At 43.5% G+C, this 18,227-nt stretch overlaps 1 protein-coding gene across 2 annotated transcripts in view; it reads left to right on the top strand.

Moving 5' to 3' along the window:
• The window catches only part of PTPN4 (protein tyrosine phosphatase non-receptor type 4), a 213,236-nt gene that overhangs the window by 93,622 nt on the left and 101,387 nt on the right, over positions 1-18,227 (top strand). For both annotated transcript variants that reach the window (XR_016442124.1, XM_090046053.1), the window contains exons 4-7: positions 13,411-13,453; positions 13,550-13,628; positions 17,345-17,389; positions 17,634-17,686. Coding sequence is in view for 1 of the 2 variants with exons in the window: in XM_090046053.1 (XP_089902179.1) it covers positions 13,411-13,453; positions 13,550-13,628; positions 17,345-17,389; positions 17,634-17,686 (220 nt within the window). In the remaining variant the exon portion in view is untranslated. The remainder of the gene's footprint in view (positions 1-13,410; positions 13,454-13,549; positions 13,629-17,344; positions 17,390-17,633; positions 17,687-18,227) is intronic.

Here is an 18,227-nt window from a genome sequence, read left to right as displayed (position 1 = left end):
GCTGGTCACCTTCACCATCTGCTGTAAAGCTGGGAAGTCAGTCAGCAACACACAAGTCCTCAACTTCAGGAAAGCTGACTTGAACAAGCTCAGGAGGCTTGTCAGGGAGGCCCTAAAGGGCCACAACCCAAAGGAGAGGGGAGTTTAGGATGAGTGGTTGCTCCTCAAGGGAGCTACCCTGGATGTGCAAGCAAAGTCTATCCCGTCTTGGAGGAAAGGCAGCAAAAGGGCACAGCAGTCCCCTTGGCTCTCCAGGGAACTAGCGAACCTCTTGTGTCTAAAAAGAAAGTCCTAGAAAGGATGGAGGACTGGAGCCACCTCCAAGGAGGAGTACTCTGCACTGGTCTGGACCTGCAGGGAGCGAACCAGGAAAGCCAAGGCTGCACCGGAACTCCAACTAGCCACAAATATCAAGGACAATAAAAAGTCCTTTTTTTTAGATATGTGGGGAGCTGGAGGAAAAGCAAGGGCAACATTGTTTCCCTGCTGAACCAGATGGGGCGACTGACAACTGACGCCCAGGAAAAAGTCAACTTGCTAAATGGGTACTTTTTTGCACTGGTTTTTCACCAGTCCCATAGGATGCCCCTGCTCATTACCGGACAGGGAGGCCCAGGCGTGGGAGACTCCTTGCCCTCCATCAGTGCTGACCTCGTGAAGGAACACTTTGAGAGGCTGGACACCTTCAAGTCAGCCAGCCCTGACAGTTTACACCCCAGGGTACTCAAGGAGCTGGCTAGCATCATAGCTCAACCCCTGGCACAGATCTTTGAGAGCTCCTGGTGCTCTGGTGAAGTGCCCTAAGATTGGAAGGAGGCCAATGTGGTGCCTATCTTCAAGAAAGGGAGGAAAGTGGATCCAGCAAAATATAGGCCCTCTGTCCTGGAGAAGGTCTTAGAAAAGATTATCAAAAGAGGCCATTCTTAACAGGCTGGCTGACGGCAATATCCTGAGGAATAGCCAGCACAGGTTTGTTGCAGCTGGGTCTTGCTTGACCAATCTCACTTCCTTCTAGGACCAGGTGACCTATCACCTGGGCAAGGGAGAAGGGATTGATGTCATATATATTGACTTCAAAAAAGCCTTCGATTTGGTATCCCATGATCACCTCTTGGCAAAACTGGCTATTTGTGGCGTTGAGTCCACCATGATCTGCTGGCTGGGAAATTGGCTCTGTGGTCAGACCCAGAGGGTGGTGGTTGATGGAATTCAGTCATCGTGGTGCCCTGTGACCAGTGGGGTCCTTCAAGGCTCTGTCCTAGGGCTCATACTATTTAACATCTTCATTAATGAAGTGGACATTGGTGTCAGAAGCGGACTGGCCAAGTTTGCCGATGACACCAAACTCTGAGGTAAAGCATCCACACTTGAGGACTGGAGGACGATCCAGGCTGATCTTGACAGGCTCAAGAAATGGGCGGACGAGAACTTGATGGTGTTTAAGACTGAAAAATGCAAGGTTCTCCACCTTGGGAGGAAAAACCTGCAGCATCTTTATAGGTTTGGCAGTGCTACGCTGGCTAGCACTACGAACGAAAGGGACTTGGGGGTCATGATTGACCACAAGATGAATGTGAGCCTTCAATGTGATGCTGTGGCTAGTAAAGTGAGCGAAACACTGGCTTGCATCCATAGATGCTTCTCAAGCAAATCCCGGGACGTCATTCTCCAATTGTACTCAATCTTGGTGAGGCCACAGCTGGAGGACTGTGTCTAGTTTTGGGCTCCGCAATTCAAAAAAGGAAGTGGAGAAGCTTGAGAGTGCAGAGGAAAGCCACGCACATGATCAGAGGTCAGGAAAAAAGACCCTATAACCACAGGCTGAGCCATGGGACTCTTTAGCCTGGAAAAGTGCCAGCTCAGGGGTGATCTGATGGCCACGTATAAGTTTATCAGGGTTGTTCACCTTGATCTGAGGGAATGATTGGTCACCAGAGCGACCCAAGGGATGACAAGATCGAATGGTCACAAACTCCTCTGCAACTGTTTCAGGCTGCATGTAAGGAAGAACTTCTTTACAGTCTGAGCCCTGAAGGTTTGGAATAGACTGTCGCCGGAGGTGGTTCAAGTACCCACTTTGAATGCCTTCAAGAGACACTTGGATGCTTATCTTGCTGGGATCCTATGATCCTTGCTGAATTCCTGCCTCTGGGGCAGAGGGCTGGACTCAACGATCTTCCGAGGTCACTTGCAGCCCTAGTGCCTATGAATCTGTCTAAGAGAGAATGTGATAAGCGATAACGTGACAGCAACTTACATGATGGGCAAATTAGTTTTTAATGTTCCTTCCAGTATTGTACCACTTGCGAATATAACTCAAGCTAAAGTCTCATCTGCTTCTTTGAGCTACCAAATTTCTGCAACGAAAGGGGGGAAATATTTTTATTTCAGCCTATTCTAGTCTGGCCTCATCCATCAGAAGGAGAAGCAGCTGGGAGTTTGCTTCCCCACTCCTTGCCAGAGAGAACATTCTGCTGCTCAACTTGCTGTTCAGTTGGTCTGGTACTGTAGAGCCAAAGGGAAGTCTAGTCTGACCTCTGCCATCAGCCAGAGGACTAAGCTCACTCTGCTGTGTTGAAATAATTAACTATTTATCTATTACATAATTTAAAAAAAATTGTTCTTAAGCCCAAGCCACTTTGGGTGCTTAGTGCAAGTGGAAAAGCAGGATACAAATATTTTAAATAAATAAATAGTAGTCCGGAGCTGCATTAACAACTTTTAAAAGATTATAATTTTAAAACAATATAGATGGTCGTCTGTACTGTGTGTTGTTTAACATATTAATTTGTTTACTTGCATAGGATTCCTGAAGTAGACTCTTCTTGGATGATGTTGTTCTACCACTTGGTTGGATTAGCTTTCTATATATGACCTGTACTCTTTCAGGACAGCTTCTGCATGCTATTAAATGTTTCTTCATTCTTGTTGCATTGTTAGCATACTCCTGCCTGCAATATTGACATCTGCCAAACTTCTTCCTTCCTTCAGTGGCTTGAACTTCACTATAATGATGCCACACACTAGATTTCTGATTGGGCATTATTACGACTACTTCAAACCAAAAGCACTTAAAAGCTGACAGATCTTATGCAAACACTTCCAACTTCCCCAACTCAAGAAAAGAATTAAGACGCTGTTCTGTGTGTTTGCTGAACTGAAAGTGAAACAAATTAATCACAGTTTTAGTTTTAGTTTTGGTTTTGCTTTCACTTGCAGTCTGAGATGAAATAAGAATTTTAGCTTTGGTTTTTAGCTTTTGGTTTTGATTTGACCTGCACAGCTAATGAGGTGAATTTATAACTTGATTTTTGGTTTGGATTATTATGCGAGTGTACTTATTTACTGTCTTGTTTACAAATCAATAAAACATTGGATGCTTATCTTGCTGGGATCCTATGACCCCAGCTGACTTCCTGCCCTTTGGGCAGGGGGCTGGACTCGATGATCTCCCGAGGTCCCTTCCAGCCCTAATGTCTATGAAATCTATGAAATATATATGTACTCTCTCACACACTTCCTAGGGATAATCACTTGGGAAAACATTAATTACAACTTTGAAACTACCCAGCTTGCTTAATATTGTATTGGCATCTATTCATTGTTACTAGCACATATTTAGAAATGGAAAATTTTCCACAGAAAAATAAAGCACTGGAAAATTTTCTGCCCCACATCTCTGCTTGTGAGGTCCCTTTCATCCTACTTTCTTATGATACGAAGTGCAACTGTAGTCAGTTTTTGTAATATAATGTTATATAGAAACAGTAAACCTCAGACAATTTTAGTACTATTTCCTGGTCTTTAGACAAATTACTGTAAGGTAAGGAACAATCTTTTAATTTCTGTATGATAGCCTGAACCCTAATCTGAACAGTATTTTCCAGTTTGCAGCTAGTTTTATTTTGTTCTGGTCCATTATCTTCCACTGAAGGCTCCTTTCTCTAATGTATGATTTAAGCCAATCTGCAGCTCTCACTTTCATGGTAAAGATTTTTTGCAGCTTATGGCTTAGTTGTCCAAGCTTAATATTAATAAAGAATTAAACAGTATCTCAAGGCTTTGTATCGCTTCTTTTGAAAGCAATTAAATACTTAAATAAGGCTTTGTATTCCTGGTGACTGACATCAGTTCAGTTGGGTTGATTTTGAGTTAGGATTCATCATCCACTTCCAAGAGAAGTGGTGCAGGCTCCTACCCTGGGGATTTTTAAGAGGAGGTTAGATGAACACCTTTCTGGGGTTGTTTGACCCCGGTACTCTTTCCTGTTATGGCAGGGGATCGGACTAGGTGATCTGCTCAGGTCCCTTCCGACCCTAGAAACTATGAAACTATCCAGGCAGCATCCAAATGAAGCACAACCTCTGTACAGTGTGAACAACCTCTGTGCTAGTGACTGTATCTGAAAAACAACAAAGCCTACAGATGGGTACATGGGATCTAGAATTGTGAAAAGGGGGTTCAGGCAGTATGGTGTATCATAACATGTAACACAATGCACACTTTTTGGTCCAGGTAAAAAGAATCTTGAATCTTCACTAGTATGCTAGGGACCTAGGGCTACGTTATTCAGTTTAAGATCAAAGCAAACACAACTGTGTCTTTATTGGAATGTGCATTTGTTTGCTGTATGACATAGCATTCATAAATTCAATGAACTAGGCAAAAATAATTAAAAGATCTTTTTTTCTTTTGCCCTGTAGTCATTAGAACTAAATGGTACACGTCTTTCAGATTCATAAAACATAATCGAGCCTTGAGTATTTTACAGTGCATCCAGTACTTAATTTCCACACCTGAGTTGGTTTCCATGCCTGAGTTAATTTTTTTTTGCTACAGTTAAAAACAGTTTGTAGAGGTGTGAAATAGGAGCTACTAAGAGGAACAACGAACAGATAGGAGAATTGCAGAAGAAAGGATAGCTTGATTAGTGGAAAATAAGACCATTAAAAAAGGAGAGAGTTGTTAACATCTGTGAAGAGTTTAGAAGGAATTAGTAGATTAAAATGAACCATGATTATAATGACTCCTTCACTGCTGCCTGAATAGAAATGCTGCCGCTGCTGCTGCTGCCGCCACTGCCAGGCAGTTGGCTTTAAATTTGTGTAGATCATTATTGCACCCCCACCCCTGGATCTGCCCTTGATGAGTACAGTTATTCATTACAGTAGAATTGGGCTTCTCACCGATTCTTCATGTGGTCTAATGTATGACATATGAAATGGAATGACCAGATGGATTCCTTTGAGCCTGCACAAATGTGAGGGGCTTTAACAAAAGGAGTGTTGCTCATCATCACAGTCCATGTCCTTGTGTAGAAGAATAATAGAAGCCATTGCAGTATGGCACCATCTCTTTGAGTTATGTCCTGTAAATGGGTTAATAGCATCTTGCTGTTGACTGTCAAAAGTTGAAGCGAGACTGAGCAGCTTTGGGTTTGGAGTCTGTGCTGATTTATGAATTGGATTTCTATGCTGCCCTTCCCAACAAACGCTCAGGGTGACTCAAAATAAGAGAGAGAACAATATATATAAGCAAGTGAAATAAAATATGAAACAAAAGCTTTCCTAAACAGTGTCTCAGTCTTGCTTGTTAAATACCTGCTTAGATAGGAAGGCCTTGTGGTCATTATAAATTATAAGTGACATGGTTTATGTAATGGTTTTGTTGCATCCCTGTTGGATTGGAAGTTGGTCTTCAGCTAGCATAAGAAGTGGCTATGAAATTTTTGTCTACCTGTTGAACAACACTTTGTTTTAGATTATTCTGTACATACTGTGAAGGTTTTTGGTTCCATTCCAAATACATTACACATCTCTTACTTTGATATGCTGAAGATGGTCCAGTATCTGGCAAAGTGTCAAATTTTCAGTTCATAGCCCTGAACACGAACATAAGAACATAAATGGTTATAATTCTGGTTTAGATACTTTCATTGAAAATGAGTTCCATAAAGTTGGCACTTTAGGTACTTATAAATCCAAGCTAGAAGTGTTAATGATATTTGATGACTCTAATGAAAACGTTCAGTCACCTATTTTATTAGTGTGGTGTTATATTATGTTGCGATGCATGTGAAAATGCCTCATTGCAAACAGCTTTTAATCATCTGGAGGGCATTTCATTACATGGAGCGAGAGGCACCATCTGCATAAAATAATGTAGCATGTAGTTAAATTTTTTTTTAAATTGAGGGGGCGGGGGACAACTAGCTAGCTTTAAGGTGGAGTTTGGTAAGTTTGTAGTGGCCTAGGATTGCAGAGGGGCCTCATTGCCTCATTGCTCTAAGACAGGGGTGGTCAAAATATGGCCCACAGGTCGGGTGTGGCCCACGGAGGGGCTTTCTCTGGCCTGTGGTGGGTTCCTTGGTCCCTCTTGACTGAGGCGCTGCCTGGCTGTGGCATGTCCTGCCACCCTCCGGGCATGCAGGGGGGTTGGGGCAGCTCCACAGCTGGACTGTTGTCGCCACTGCCCCCAGCCCCATGGTAGTGGCAGAGACGGGCACATGCAGCCCTGACCCTGCATGCCCCTGCTGGCTCCTGGCTCGCCTGTCTAGGCTGAGCAGTGGCAGTGTGGACAGAAACTGATGATCAGCATGGGGTAAAAGAGGCCCCTGCCCCTCACAGCCACTGGCGATTCCAGGTGTAGCCTCCTGGAACCCGTGCAGGGCTGCCCTGCATCTATGCTGTGTTACCACTGCCTCTGAGCTGCCCCACGGGGCAGCGGTGGCAGTGCAGAGCAGACGCAGGGCACCTCTGCATGAGCTCTGGGCAGCTGCACCAGGAAGCACTGGCAGTGGTGAGTGGGAGGGGCCAGATAGACTGGCCTATCCCCTCTTACCCTGCACTGAGCAGTAGTTTCTGTCCTGCACTGCTGATGCTGAGCCTGGGCCCCAATGCCTGCTTTGGGCTGCGCAGCAGCAGCACCAGGCAGAAATTGTTGCTCAGTGAAGAGGGAAAAGTAGCTCCTCCCCCTCGCCACCACTGGCAGTTTTGGTGCAGCTGCCCAGAGCCATCGACATGCCAGGCTGCTTTGCTGCTCCATCACCACTGCCTCTGGGCTGCTCTGTGCGGCAGCAGTGACAGTGCGCAGCAGCCGCAGGGCCGCTCAGAGGAGGCAGTGATGTATCTGCACGGTAGCCTGGCATGGTGTGCGCTCTGGGCAACTGCACCAAAGACTGCCCAGCAGGAGCAAAGGGGAGGGGCTGCTTCCCCCCCCTCCCCCCACTGAGGAACAGTTTGTCTGGCTGCTGTTGTTCAGTCTGGACAGGCAAGCCCCAGAGTCAGGACAGGGCACACGGGGGTGGTGCTGCATGCATTGGTCCCGCCAGTACTGTGGGGCTGGGGGCAGCAGCCAGAAGGAGCTGCCCTAGCTGCACAGCATGCCCAGGGGGGGCAGGACGCACCACAGCTAGGTGGTGCGGAGCAAGCGTGGGCCACTCTGGGGTTGCTTGCTGTTGGTAGTGGCGGGGGAGACGCTGCACGGTGTGCTGGCTCTGGGCTGTTGTGGGGTAGGGGTGGGGGAAAGGGTGGGTGCTGACTGGCTCTGGGGGGGTGCACATGGGGCGCTCCCATGCACACCCCACACCCTTCCCCATGCACTACTTGGCAATGATCTTCATGAAGTTGTGGGAGATGAGCCAGGTACCAGAGAGCGGGAAGAGAGCCCATGTAGTGTTTCTCTTTAGAAAAGGGAAGGAGGGCCCAGGGAACAACAGACTGGTTAGCCTTACCACAATACTTGGGAAGGTACTGAAGCATATCCTAAAGAAACCCATATAGGATGCATATATAGAACATTCAGTTATTAAGCTTTTGATGTAGGTTTACATTTTCTACTTGTTTATCAACACCAGAAACCCAGTTGTATCACCAGTAATGTGATGGGGTATTAGAGTTGTACTCGGTGTAGGATAATGCGTGTGTTGTGGGAGTGGGAGGAAACCTGTTAGCTTTCATGCTTTTTAATATTCAGTTATTGTTTAAAAATCTGTATCTAAATTACATGAGCCTTGTTTTTAATATTACTATATATTAGTCTCGTAATAGCAAAACTCTATTATGCTGATTTAAGTACTCAGATAGTTGGATAGGTTTTACTGGCTGTGGAACCGGTTCCTGGTCTTTTAAAGTTTCGCCTTAATTTGTTCTCCCCTTCTCTTCTTTTAGATGCATCATGTGTTTAATTATGGAACCGCTTCCTTACTTCTGTTGGTAAAGGTTAAAATATTGTGAATATTAAGACCTGTTTTGTCCCATTGCTATTTGTGTACAACCCAAAACTTGGGTGGCAAATCAGCCAAGTGGGTTTGCTTCACAAACTGAGTTCCCGTTTAAGCTGTTGTTGCTATGTATCCCACTTCCAGCAATGGTGCATATGTGCTGATTGGTTTCTTCTGTCAGGACTGATGAAGTCATAACTTATCTCAGGTTCCTCAGGTAGAGGAAAATTGACAGCCCAAACCAGCACCCTCAGAAAACCTCCAAGCCACTGATGCCACCTTGAATGGTGTTTAGTACTTCATTGGCACTGGTCTTGTGTTGTATAAGAAGTGCCATACTAAACCAGTGGTTCACCTAGCTCAGTCTCCAGCTGTGGCAGAAGGGGGAACATAAACGGTGTATATCTAGACTGGCCTATCCCCTCTCTATTATGCATCATGAGCTTGATGCTCATAACCCCAATTACCTACTGTTGTGGTAGTTGCTGTCAGCACTGATCTTAATATCACTGTCTTTGAAAGTACTGAGTGAGCCTGAATCATTTCCGAATTTGTCTATGATAGTGCTGTCTCTGGTATCCATGCTCTAAGACAGTACTCACAACTGGGGAGCCACAAGACCCTTTCAAGGGTGCTGCAGCTCTGGCATCTCTTCTGCTACTAGGTGAAACCGCTCCCTGCACCATATGCAGAGTCTTGACTAGAAAGCAGCTGCAACAAGAGCCAGGTGCTCCTGCCTGCATTAGGCTTATCTGATAAACTTTCCTTCTCTGGTCCCTAAATGCTCCTCCTAGAGAAGAGACACAAAGGACATTTCCACCTGGCAACAGTAGTGGCATGACAGCCTGGAGCAACATAGGAAACCCACAGGTAAATGTCCAGGCAGCCGCACTGCCCGCAGATGGCATTTTCCTGGAAACAAGCATGAAGGATAAGTGCAGGGCTGGCCTGAGAGGGGCTGTGGAAGGAGCAGGAATGCCTGCCTGCATAGGTTTATCTAATCAATATTTACACTAACATTGATCTGATAAACCTAATGTAGGCAGGAGCTCCCACTCCTACCACAGTCGCTTCCTGGTCAGACTCTGCTTGAGGCACAGAGGGCACTTTCACTCAGCTGCAGTGGCAGCAGCACCCTGACTGAGACCCATCGAGGTAAGCTGAGGCAGTACAGCAGCGGTTCTCAACTAGAGTGCCACTAAATTCAGAAAAGTTAAGGAGCATTGCCTCCAACCTAGAAGGTTGGGAGCTACTGCTCTAATATAGCACCATCACCATGTCAGAATTCCCCTGCTGTTGTGGAGGAAAAGTCTTTTTTCTTTAAACTGCCTCCCCTTTACAGTATGGAGCATGGCAGAGACACGTGCCCTTACCCATTCACCTTGGCCTTAACCTCTGTTGATCAGACAAGAAACTTAAGACCAGCCACGTGGGCAGTTAGTCTAAAGCACTGTTTCCTAAACTATGGGGCATGTCCCCTTGAGGGAACAGTTGTACTGAAAAACTTTCCTGCAGAGGTATAACTAAGGGCAAAGTGTTATCCAGCAAATGTTACCTTGTAAACACTGTGCATGCAGAGGAACGTCTAATGAAATTTGAAGGCTGAGGCAGGAGGGCAAGGTGAGCATGGCAAACTTTACTGCAGTGGGCATGAAACCCTTTTCCACCCCCTTCCCCAAAGGTTGGGAAATACTAAGGGGAGTCATACTCACCCATGTCTGCCCACCCAATTCCCTGTTTCTTGTGATGTTCTGGTTCTAGCCCTAGAGGACAACTTAGAGGCATGCAACTAGAAATGAAACTTCTAGCCGGGAGCCCCCTCAAAGGCTAGATCTGTCTCACCTACAAAATCTTGCAGCATTACTCAGGAGGCTTGTGTAGTACTTGTTCATTTTGCTCAACAGCTTGAGCATGGAAAGAACACACTCAGATGGAGAAACCAATTCCATCTGCTATTTTTATGTCCTTTCTGTTGAGGTAATACCCATCAGCCCATTAGCCTGACTTCTATCCTGGGGAAGATCTTAGAAAAGTTTATTAAGGAGGCCATCCTTGAGGGACTGGCCCAGGCTAACATCCTAAGGGACAGCCAGCATGGATTTGTTGCGGGTAGGTCTTGTTTGACCAATCTCATTTCCTTCTATGACCAGGTGACCTATCACCTGGACAAGGGAGAAGAGGTTGATGTCATATATCTTGACTTCAAAAAAGCTTTTGATCTGGTATCCCATGATCACCTCTTGGCCAAACTGCCCAGTTGTGGCCTTGGCTCCACCACGATCCGCTGGCTGGGAAAGTGGCTTCGTGGTCGGACCCAGAGGGTTGTGATTGATGGCAGTCACTCATCATGGTGCCCTGTGACCAGTGGGGTCCCTCAAGGCTCTGTCCTGGGACCCATACTGTTCAACATCTTCATTAACGATGTGGACACTGGAGTCAGGAGTGGACTGGCCAAGTTCGCCGATGACACCAAACTTTGGGGCAAAGCATCCACGCCAGAAGATAGGCGGGTGATCCAGGCTGACCTGGACAAGCTCAGCAAATGGGCAGACGAGAACCTGCTGGTGTTTAACACCGAAAAATGCAAGGTTCTCCACCTTGGGAGGAAAAACCTGCAGCACCCTTATAGGCTCGGCAGTGCTACGTTGGACAGCACTGCAGAAGAAAGAGACTTGGGGGTCATCGTTGACCACAAGATGAACATGAGCCTGCAATGCGATGCTGCAGCTAGTAAAGCGACCAAAATGCTGGCATGCATCCATAGGTGCTTCTCGAGCAAATCCCGGGACGTCATTCTCCCCTTGTGCTCGGCCTTGGTGAGGCCGCAGCTGGAGTACTGCGTCCAGTTTTGGGCTCCACAATTCAAAAAGGATGTGGAGAAGCTTGAGAGAGTCCAGAGGAGAGCCACGCGCATGATCAGAGGTCAGAAAAACAGATCTTACGATGACAGGCTGAGAGCCATGGGACTCTTTAGCCTGGAAAAGCGCAGGCTCAGGGGTGATCTGATGGCCACCTATAAGTTTATCAGGGGTGACCACCAGGATCTGGGGGAACGTCTGTTCACCAGAGCGCCCCAAGTGATGATGAGGTCGAACGGTCACGAACTCCTGCAAGACCGTTTCAGGCTGGACATAAGGAAGAATTTCTTTCCTGTCTGAGCCCCCAAGGTCTGGAACAGTCTGCCAGCGGAGGTGGTTCAAGCACCTACATTGAACACCTTCAGGAGTAAATTGGATGCTAATCTTGCTGGGATCCTATGACCCCAGCTGACTTCCTGCCCTTTGGGCAGGGGGCTGGACTCGATCTCCCGAGGTCCCTTCCAGCCCTAATGTCTATGAAATCCTATTAAATCATTTCTGCTGCTTAGACTTCTGTTTACTCAAGGAGTCCATCTTGAGAGAAACTTTTACACCATAGCAAGGAGACATTTGGGAAATTTTGAAGGTTCTCTTTACTCCTCCTCCATCCTCTCCCCTCTCCTCTGCCCACTTTTTTCTTTTCACCACCACAGAACTCTTGGTCTTAGACATCATTTTGCTGAGTGGGCAAATGGTCCAAGTTATGATGCAGAACAAGCATAAATGTTTTATGTCATTAAGCAAGGAGGAACATAATTTCCTCTTGCTCTGCAAAACTGGGTCTGGAACAGGTGTTAATCAGTAAATTGTATCCGTAGCTGTGTCTACAGAATACTGTAGTAGACCAGCTCAGCACTCAATTCACAGCTGACCTTCAGTATATTATCAAGGACTACAGAGCATCTTCCACAGGTAATTTGGTCTCATGAGAGTGAATTTGCTTATCCTGGGCAAATACAATGTCTGTCAGATGGCTTGCTCTGAATCAGGTAGGGCAGTGTTTCCCAATCAGTGTGCTATGGCACAAAAATGTGCTGTCAGAAATGAACAGGTGTGCCACAGAATTTTGCCATTGTAATGAGCTACAATAGGTATGAGGATGGGGAATGCCTTAACAGGTGTGTTGTGGAAATTTTGTATTGATGCAAGTATGCCCTGGGCTGGAAAAAGGCGGGGAACACTGAGTTAAGGGTCTGAGCCCAAGTTCACTTTTTAGATGTTTTTTTCATCTTGTAGCCTCCATGATAATGGATGCCTACCTCTGTTAATACAGAGGGTCGTGAAGTAGCTTAGACAAGACTTGGCAGTAATTATGCTAACACCATCTTGATCCATTCAATTTGGGTACAGCCTAAAGGGCCAGTCAACTGGGGACATCACTTGGCCTATCTGACACAATTTCCCAGAGAGGAAAAGCAAATTTTACCCCTAGGCCCATCATTATTACATCTGAAAGCAGAAACATTGCCCAAAAGAAGTAGCACTACAGGGTGTGTACATAACTGTCCATTGAACTTCTGTAGCACCACAAATGTAATGTGGCCAGTCTAAAAAAAAATGGTCAAAAGTTGTTTTTTTTTTTAGCTGCTATATTATCTGTATAACCATAAAGGGGTTTTTAATATCTTAGTGAGTCTCACCATTTGCAGATTAGCATTTTATAAATGCTAATTGTCACATTAATTCTACAAATAAGTTGGGCTTATCCTGATCTCCACCTTGGATGTTGTGAAACGCAGACATAAAGGTAAGAAATTCAGAGTCCATTCTCTGATAGTGTCCTAAACTGGGTACAATGGATACTGAACAAGTTAACTTAGGTGCTGAAGGTAGTTTATCTGTGGCAGCATAGAGCTCTGGCTGGTCTATATTACCTTTCTAAGCGGATTAAACTAGTCTGTGCAGTTTGGTTTTGTCAGGACTATAATGCTTCTAGTACCTGAGTTGAGGTCATTTAAAGCTACCTCAGACATGCATTGTTATTCCTCTGTAGTCACAGTGGGTTCTCAGCTGCCAACAACCAGCAGAGCAGGAAGCTTGAATAGCCCTCACGTGTTTAGGAACATGTGGGCAGATACCAAGGTTAACACAGGAGACAAGAGGAACAGTGTTTGAGAAGGGTAGTACCTGAAAATCTCAGATCTTTTCTGAAGAATCTGTCAGCGGGCTTTGCTTTGCATGCCAAGAGTCTATTTCTGCGTTTGGCGGTCTGCATATAACAGGCTAGCAAATTATATTCAGCATTGCCATGTCAGTTTTTGTACTTCATGAAACAATATTGTTGATCTTCAAAATAATTAGTTTGTTTTTGTTTTTTTTTTTGTTCTCCAGAGGTGGATGGATCCAAACAAGCCAATTAGGAAGCAATTAAAAAGTGAGTCGATATATTTAGTTCGTCAATTACAAATATGATTTTTATTAAAGTTTTTTTAAAATAATTGATTAATTAGAAATTCTTTTCTTGTTCTAGGAGGATCTCCTTACAGTTTGAACTTTAGAGTCAAATTTTTTGTAAGTGACCCTAACAAGCTTCAAGAAGAATACACGAGGTAGGTAATTTATGATTGAAAAACCCTCCTAGACTGTTTAGAAGTAGAAATAAGCATTTATGTAAAACTTATAACTTTGAAAGCACAATGTATCTTCCTTTTCTTCCTTTTATAAGTTTTTCTTGTCATGTGTTTAATATTTTTCCATAGCTTATAGTGAAAATTTCCACATCCACAAAAAGCACATAAATGCATATAAAAAGCCTTTGAATGCATGGTTTATAAATTAAATGAATATATGCAATATAGACAATAACTACATGAAGAAAACATTCCTAAATAGAAATAGAAAACGGGAAAATGAGGAATAGAAGGGGGGAGAGGGAGGAAAACAGCTCCATTGCTCTATTCATCCACGGGTAAATATTAATTTATACTTTCACTTTTTGTCTCATCCATTTGGGGGAGAAAAAAACCCCTCTAAGTCTTTGAAATTCAGTAAAGTTTTTTTCATTTTTTTTTCTGTTCCTTCCATGCAAGGAGCAAAGTTTTCTACTTTCCTTTCGCTGGCCTAACAATGACCGCATACATTGATTCAGTTTCTCCTGGGATATCAATGCTGTATGTTGCTAAACAATAACTTTCTAAGATGAGACCTTTTTGGCAGTGTATCATTAAGCATGTAAGGAAGACAGAAGTGTTTATAAATACAATCATAATTTTCATGGGACCAATGAACGTGGACAGCAAAGGGTCTATTTTTGCTGTTTGCTTCTCTCTTTATGCTAAAATAGGCGGTGACTAGCAAATATCATTTTATATGTAAACCAATTTCTAGCCAAAATGTTTTTTTTAACTTAATGAGCCCCATCTTCATTGCTTCTATTATTTAAGGAGTGTGTGCATTGTGTGAGCTTTTTTTTAGATATGTTGCTAAACCTTCCATAATTTCCTATTCTATCCAACAGTATTGAAAAGGTTTGTGCCCTAAACCAGATCCTTTTTAGCTAATAACTAAATACCTTCACTGTACACAGAACACACTGAACAGAGAACGAGCTCAGCTTTATCATGACGACTTATAAGTACAACAGAGCATCCTTATTAGACATTTCACAAGAAGACTTTTAATCTCTGTACAGATGAAATTTTTGCCTTTAATCGGTTTTGCAGTCATAAGAACTCAGTGGAAATAATCAGTCCAGTAGAACCTGAACCTGTTCAGCCTCCACAAGAGAAGGCTGGGGGGGTGGGGGGAAGAGGGGGATCTAGTGGCCTGTTACAAACTAGTCAGAGGGGACCAGCAAGCATTGGGGGAGTCCCTGTTCCCCCAGTGACTACCAGGAGTGATTAGAAATAAGTCACAAGCTGGCAGAGGGTAAATTCAGATTAGACATCAGGAGGCGAGCAAGATTTGGGGCGAGGTGGGCACTCTAGAAGGAAGGAACAGGATACAACTGGACCTGGATAGGTTGCAGGGGTGGGTGGATGAGAATAGGATGGGATTCAATACAGACAAATGCAGGGTACCGCACTTGGGCAGTAAGAACCAGCAGTATACCTATAGGCTGGGGAACTCCCTTCTCATCAGAGCAGTGATGGAAAGAGATCTTGGAGTATTATCAATTCCAAAATGAATATGGACTGCCAATGTGAGGACATGGTCAGTAAGGCTGCCTACACCCTGTCATGTATCCACAGATGCATTACAAACAGGGCCAAGGAGATGATCCTCCCCTTCTATGCGACACTGGTCAGGCCGCAGCTAAAGTACTGCGTCCAGTTCTGGGCGCTGCACTTCAGGAGGCATGTGGACAGCATTGAGAGGGTCCAGAGGAGGCCACTCACATGATCAGGGGGCAGCAGGGCAGGCCCTATGAGGAGAGGCTACGGGACCTGAACCTGTTCAGCCTCCACAAGAGAAGGCTGAGAGGGGATCTGGTGGCTGCCTATAAACTTGCCAAGGGGGACCAGCAGGCAATTGGAGAGTTCCTGCTCCCCCAAGCACTGCTGGGAGTTGCAAGGAATAAAAGCCATAAGTTAACTGCGAGTAGATTCAGGCTGGACATCAGGAGGCACTACTTCATGATCAGGGCGGCTAGGAGCTGGAACCAACTTCCAAGGGAGGTGGTGCGTGCCCCTACCCTGGGGGTCTTCAAAAGGAGGCTAGACAATCACGTAGCCGGGGTTGTTTGACTCCAGCACCCTTTCTTGTCCATGGCAGGGGGTCGGACTTGGTGATCTGCTTAGGTCCCTTCTGACCCTACCTACTATGAAACTATGAAAATATTTTATTAATGATTTTATGCCTCCACTGTCAGAGCAGAATTGCAAGAAGGAAAAATATATGATGGTATTATTATCAGGGCTTAGGATGTCCCAAAGTAGTGTGGCATACAAGAAAGCAACAGTGTTCTGTTCTGTGGAGCATTTGTTAATGGAGGCATCAGAACATAGGAAGTACAATGCTATTACTGTGCTGCATTGTAAGGGATTGTTTCCAATGGAAATAATGGGTTCTGATAACAGTAAACAGCCTCAATGCACATTGTATGACATTTTGCAACAAGTGTGATTTGTATCTTGCCATTATATTACTTTCTTATTGTTATGATGGTTGTTTGTAACAAGTGTGATTGTCCATTTTTTGTAATTTATATACATGTTTACTTCCATACAGTCCTGTAAACCTATTGTTTGTGTGGAGGGGGAACCTTGCAAATAACTTGGTTTTTGTATATACAAATTGAGATGCTTTAGAGGGTCCTGATTTTCAGAGGTCGGATTCCTATCACTTTAAAAATAAAGGGCCCTTTAAAATTACTAAAATTTGGGTGTAGGATCAAGAACATACAGTTAAATATCACAGACTGCCTTAGCTTTTTTTTAAAAAAACACTTCAATTAGTGAGTAAAGGATTAAGTGAATACCAGAAAACTAATTGGCTACCTGTGCCACATGCAGGGGGGTTATATTTGGAGAAATCTGCTTATACTACATGTCATATAGTTTGTATTTGTCATCATCTGTTTTCTGTCACTAAATGGGCTCGATTGAAAACAGTCTCCCTTGTTTCAAATGTTCATCTGTTTATTTTTCTGCATTTCGTTCCATCAAAAGGGTAAGCAGGAGGAGAACCAGATGAACTATTTAAAATTGGCTGTCTCCTGTAAAAGTCACTTAAAATTAAAGGAGAGAATACTATTATGTAGTTTATAAACAAGTATAGAAGAAATGTTAATGGAAAACTTGAAAAATTCTCAACCGCTTACAAAGTTTGGCAGCCATGTTTGTAGCTCTGACATTAAGTTGCATCAGATATTATCAGAGTTTAAATAACCAGTGACTTTGTTTTGAAGTTGGTGAGAATTATTAATCCTTTAATAACCCTGAAAATTGGCATGTTTTTCTTTTAGTACATGGATACAAAGTTGCATTCTTGTAGTCTTGGCAGAAAGTTAAATAGTTAATAATCATAGTATTTTGATTTCAGCAAACAGACATTCCTACTTTTTTCTGTATTTTCTACTTGATCTAGGAACTTGAGTATTGCTTGTTATGTCTTCCTGAAATAGAATTTAAAAGTGGAGGTTCATTGTGAGCGGATATGCTTCTTTAACCTGTATCTCAAATTTAACTTCTAAATGTCAACATTCAGGAAATGGCAAAATGCGAGGTTTCAAGCAGGAGCCTCAGAAGCAATTTCAGCTTTGTGTTAAAATCTAATTTCAAGTATTTGTTGTCAATTTGTGATGGTATTTGTTTTGTTTTTTAAGGTACCAGTATTTTTTGCAAATTAAACAAGATATTCTTACTGGAAGGTAAGTTCTTTGTTATGACCATTTTCAGAAATAGAAAACCTAAACTGCATCAATAAAATCTTAAGAGTATAAACTATAATATTTGCTTAAATAGAATTATTTTCTTTTGGATTTGGAATTTTATTATAAATATTTATCAAAACATTTTTTAATGTTGGTGTTTGTGTTGTAAATGACTGTTAGATTTTTCAAAGAGAACATATAAATATATATTTCTATTTGTTTTTATGTTTAAAAATTGTAGATTACCCTGTCCTTATAATACGGCTGCTCTTTTGGCTTCCTATGCTGTTCAGTGTAAGTATAGCACACTATCTATGAGTCCATAACTACAAATTGTACCTTGCATATTTCTGGTTATTCGGTGATCATTTGAGCTATCGTATGTTATCGAATTGTAATAATGGATTTTATGATGTTGTGAAATCAACACAAATATGTGGGGGGGGTTTCCCCTATCAGCAAGGGAAAGCACTTTCTTAGCCACTTAGCAGTAAAACTTCTTTGTACCAAGTACTTCAGCAGATACACCACTAAGTTTCCATATTCTTCTCCATTTAACATATATTAAGAAAAAATTTCCATATACTCTAAAGTGTAATAAGTTTCTTTCTCAGGCATGACACTTGGAAGGGCTTTACATGTCAAAATTTCTTCCTGTGAGCCTTCGAAGATGAATGGAACAGGGTGTTCCAGTGCTGTCCAGCCAGATTGTTCCATTTGCCAATTTTAGGCAAATCAGCAGGGCTATAAAGGGTTGGATAGTAAATATCTTTATGGCCTTTCCTCCTTTCAGTTTTTGGTGTTATAACACCTTTAGTAATTCTGTGGATGAGCT

Source organism: Crocodylus siamensis, chromosome 4 (genome assembly GCF_052110815.1).
Source record: "Crocodylus siamensis isolate JL-2025a chromosome 4, ASM5211081v1, whole genome shotgun sequence".
Taxonomy (NCBI): Eukaryota; Metazoa; Chordata; order Crocodylia; family Crocodylidae; genus Crocodylus; species Crocodylus siamensis.
The sequence above is the reverse complement of the archived record's forward strand: the minus strand, read 5'-3'. Positions and strand labels throughout refer to the sequence as shown.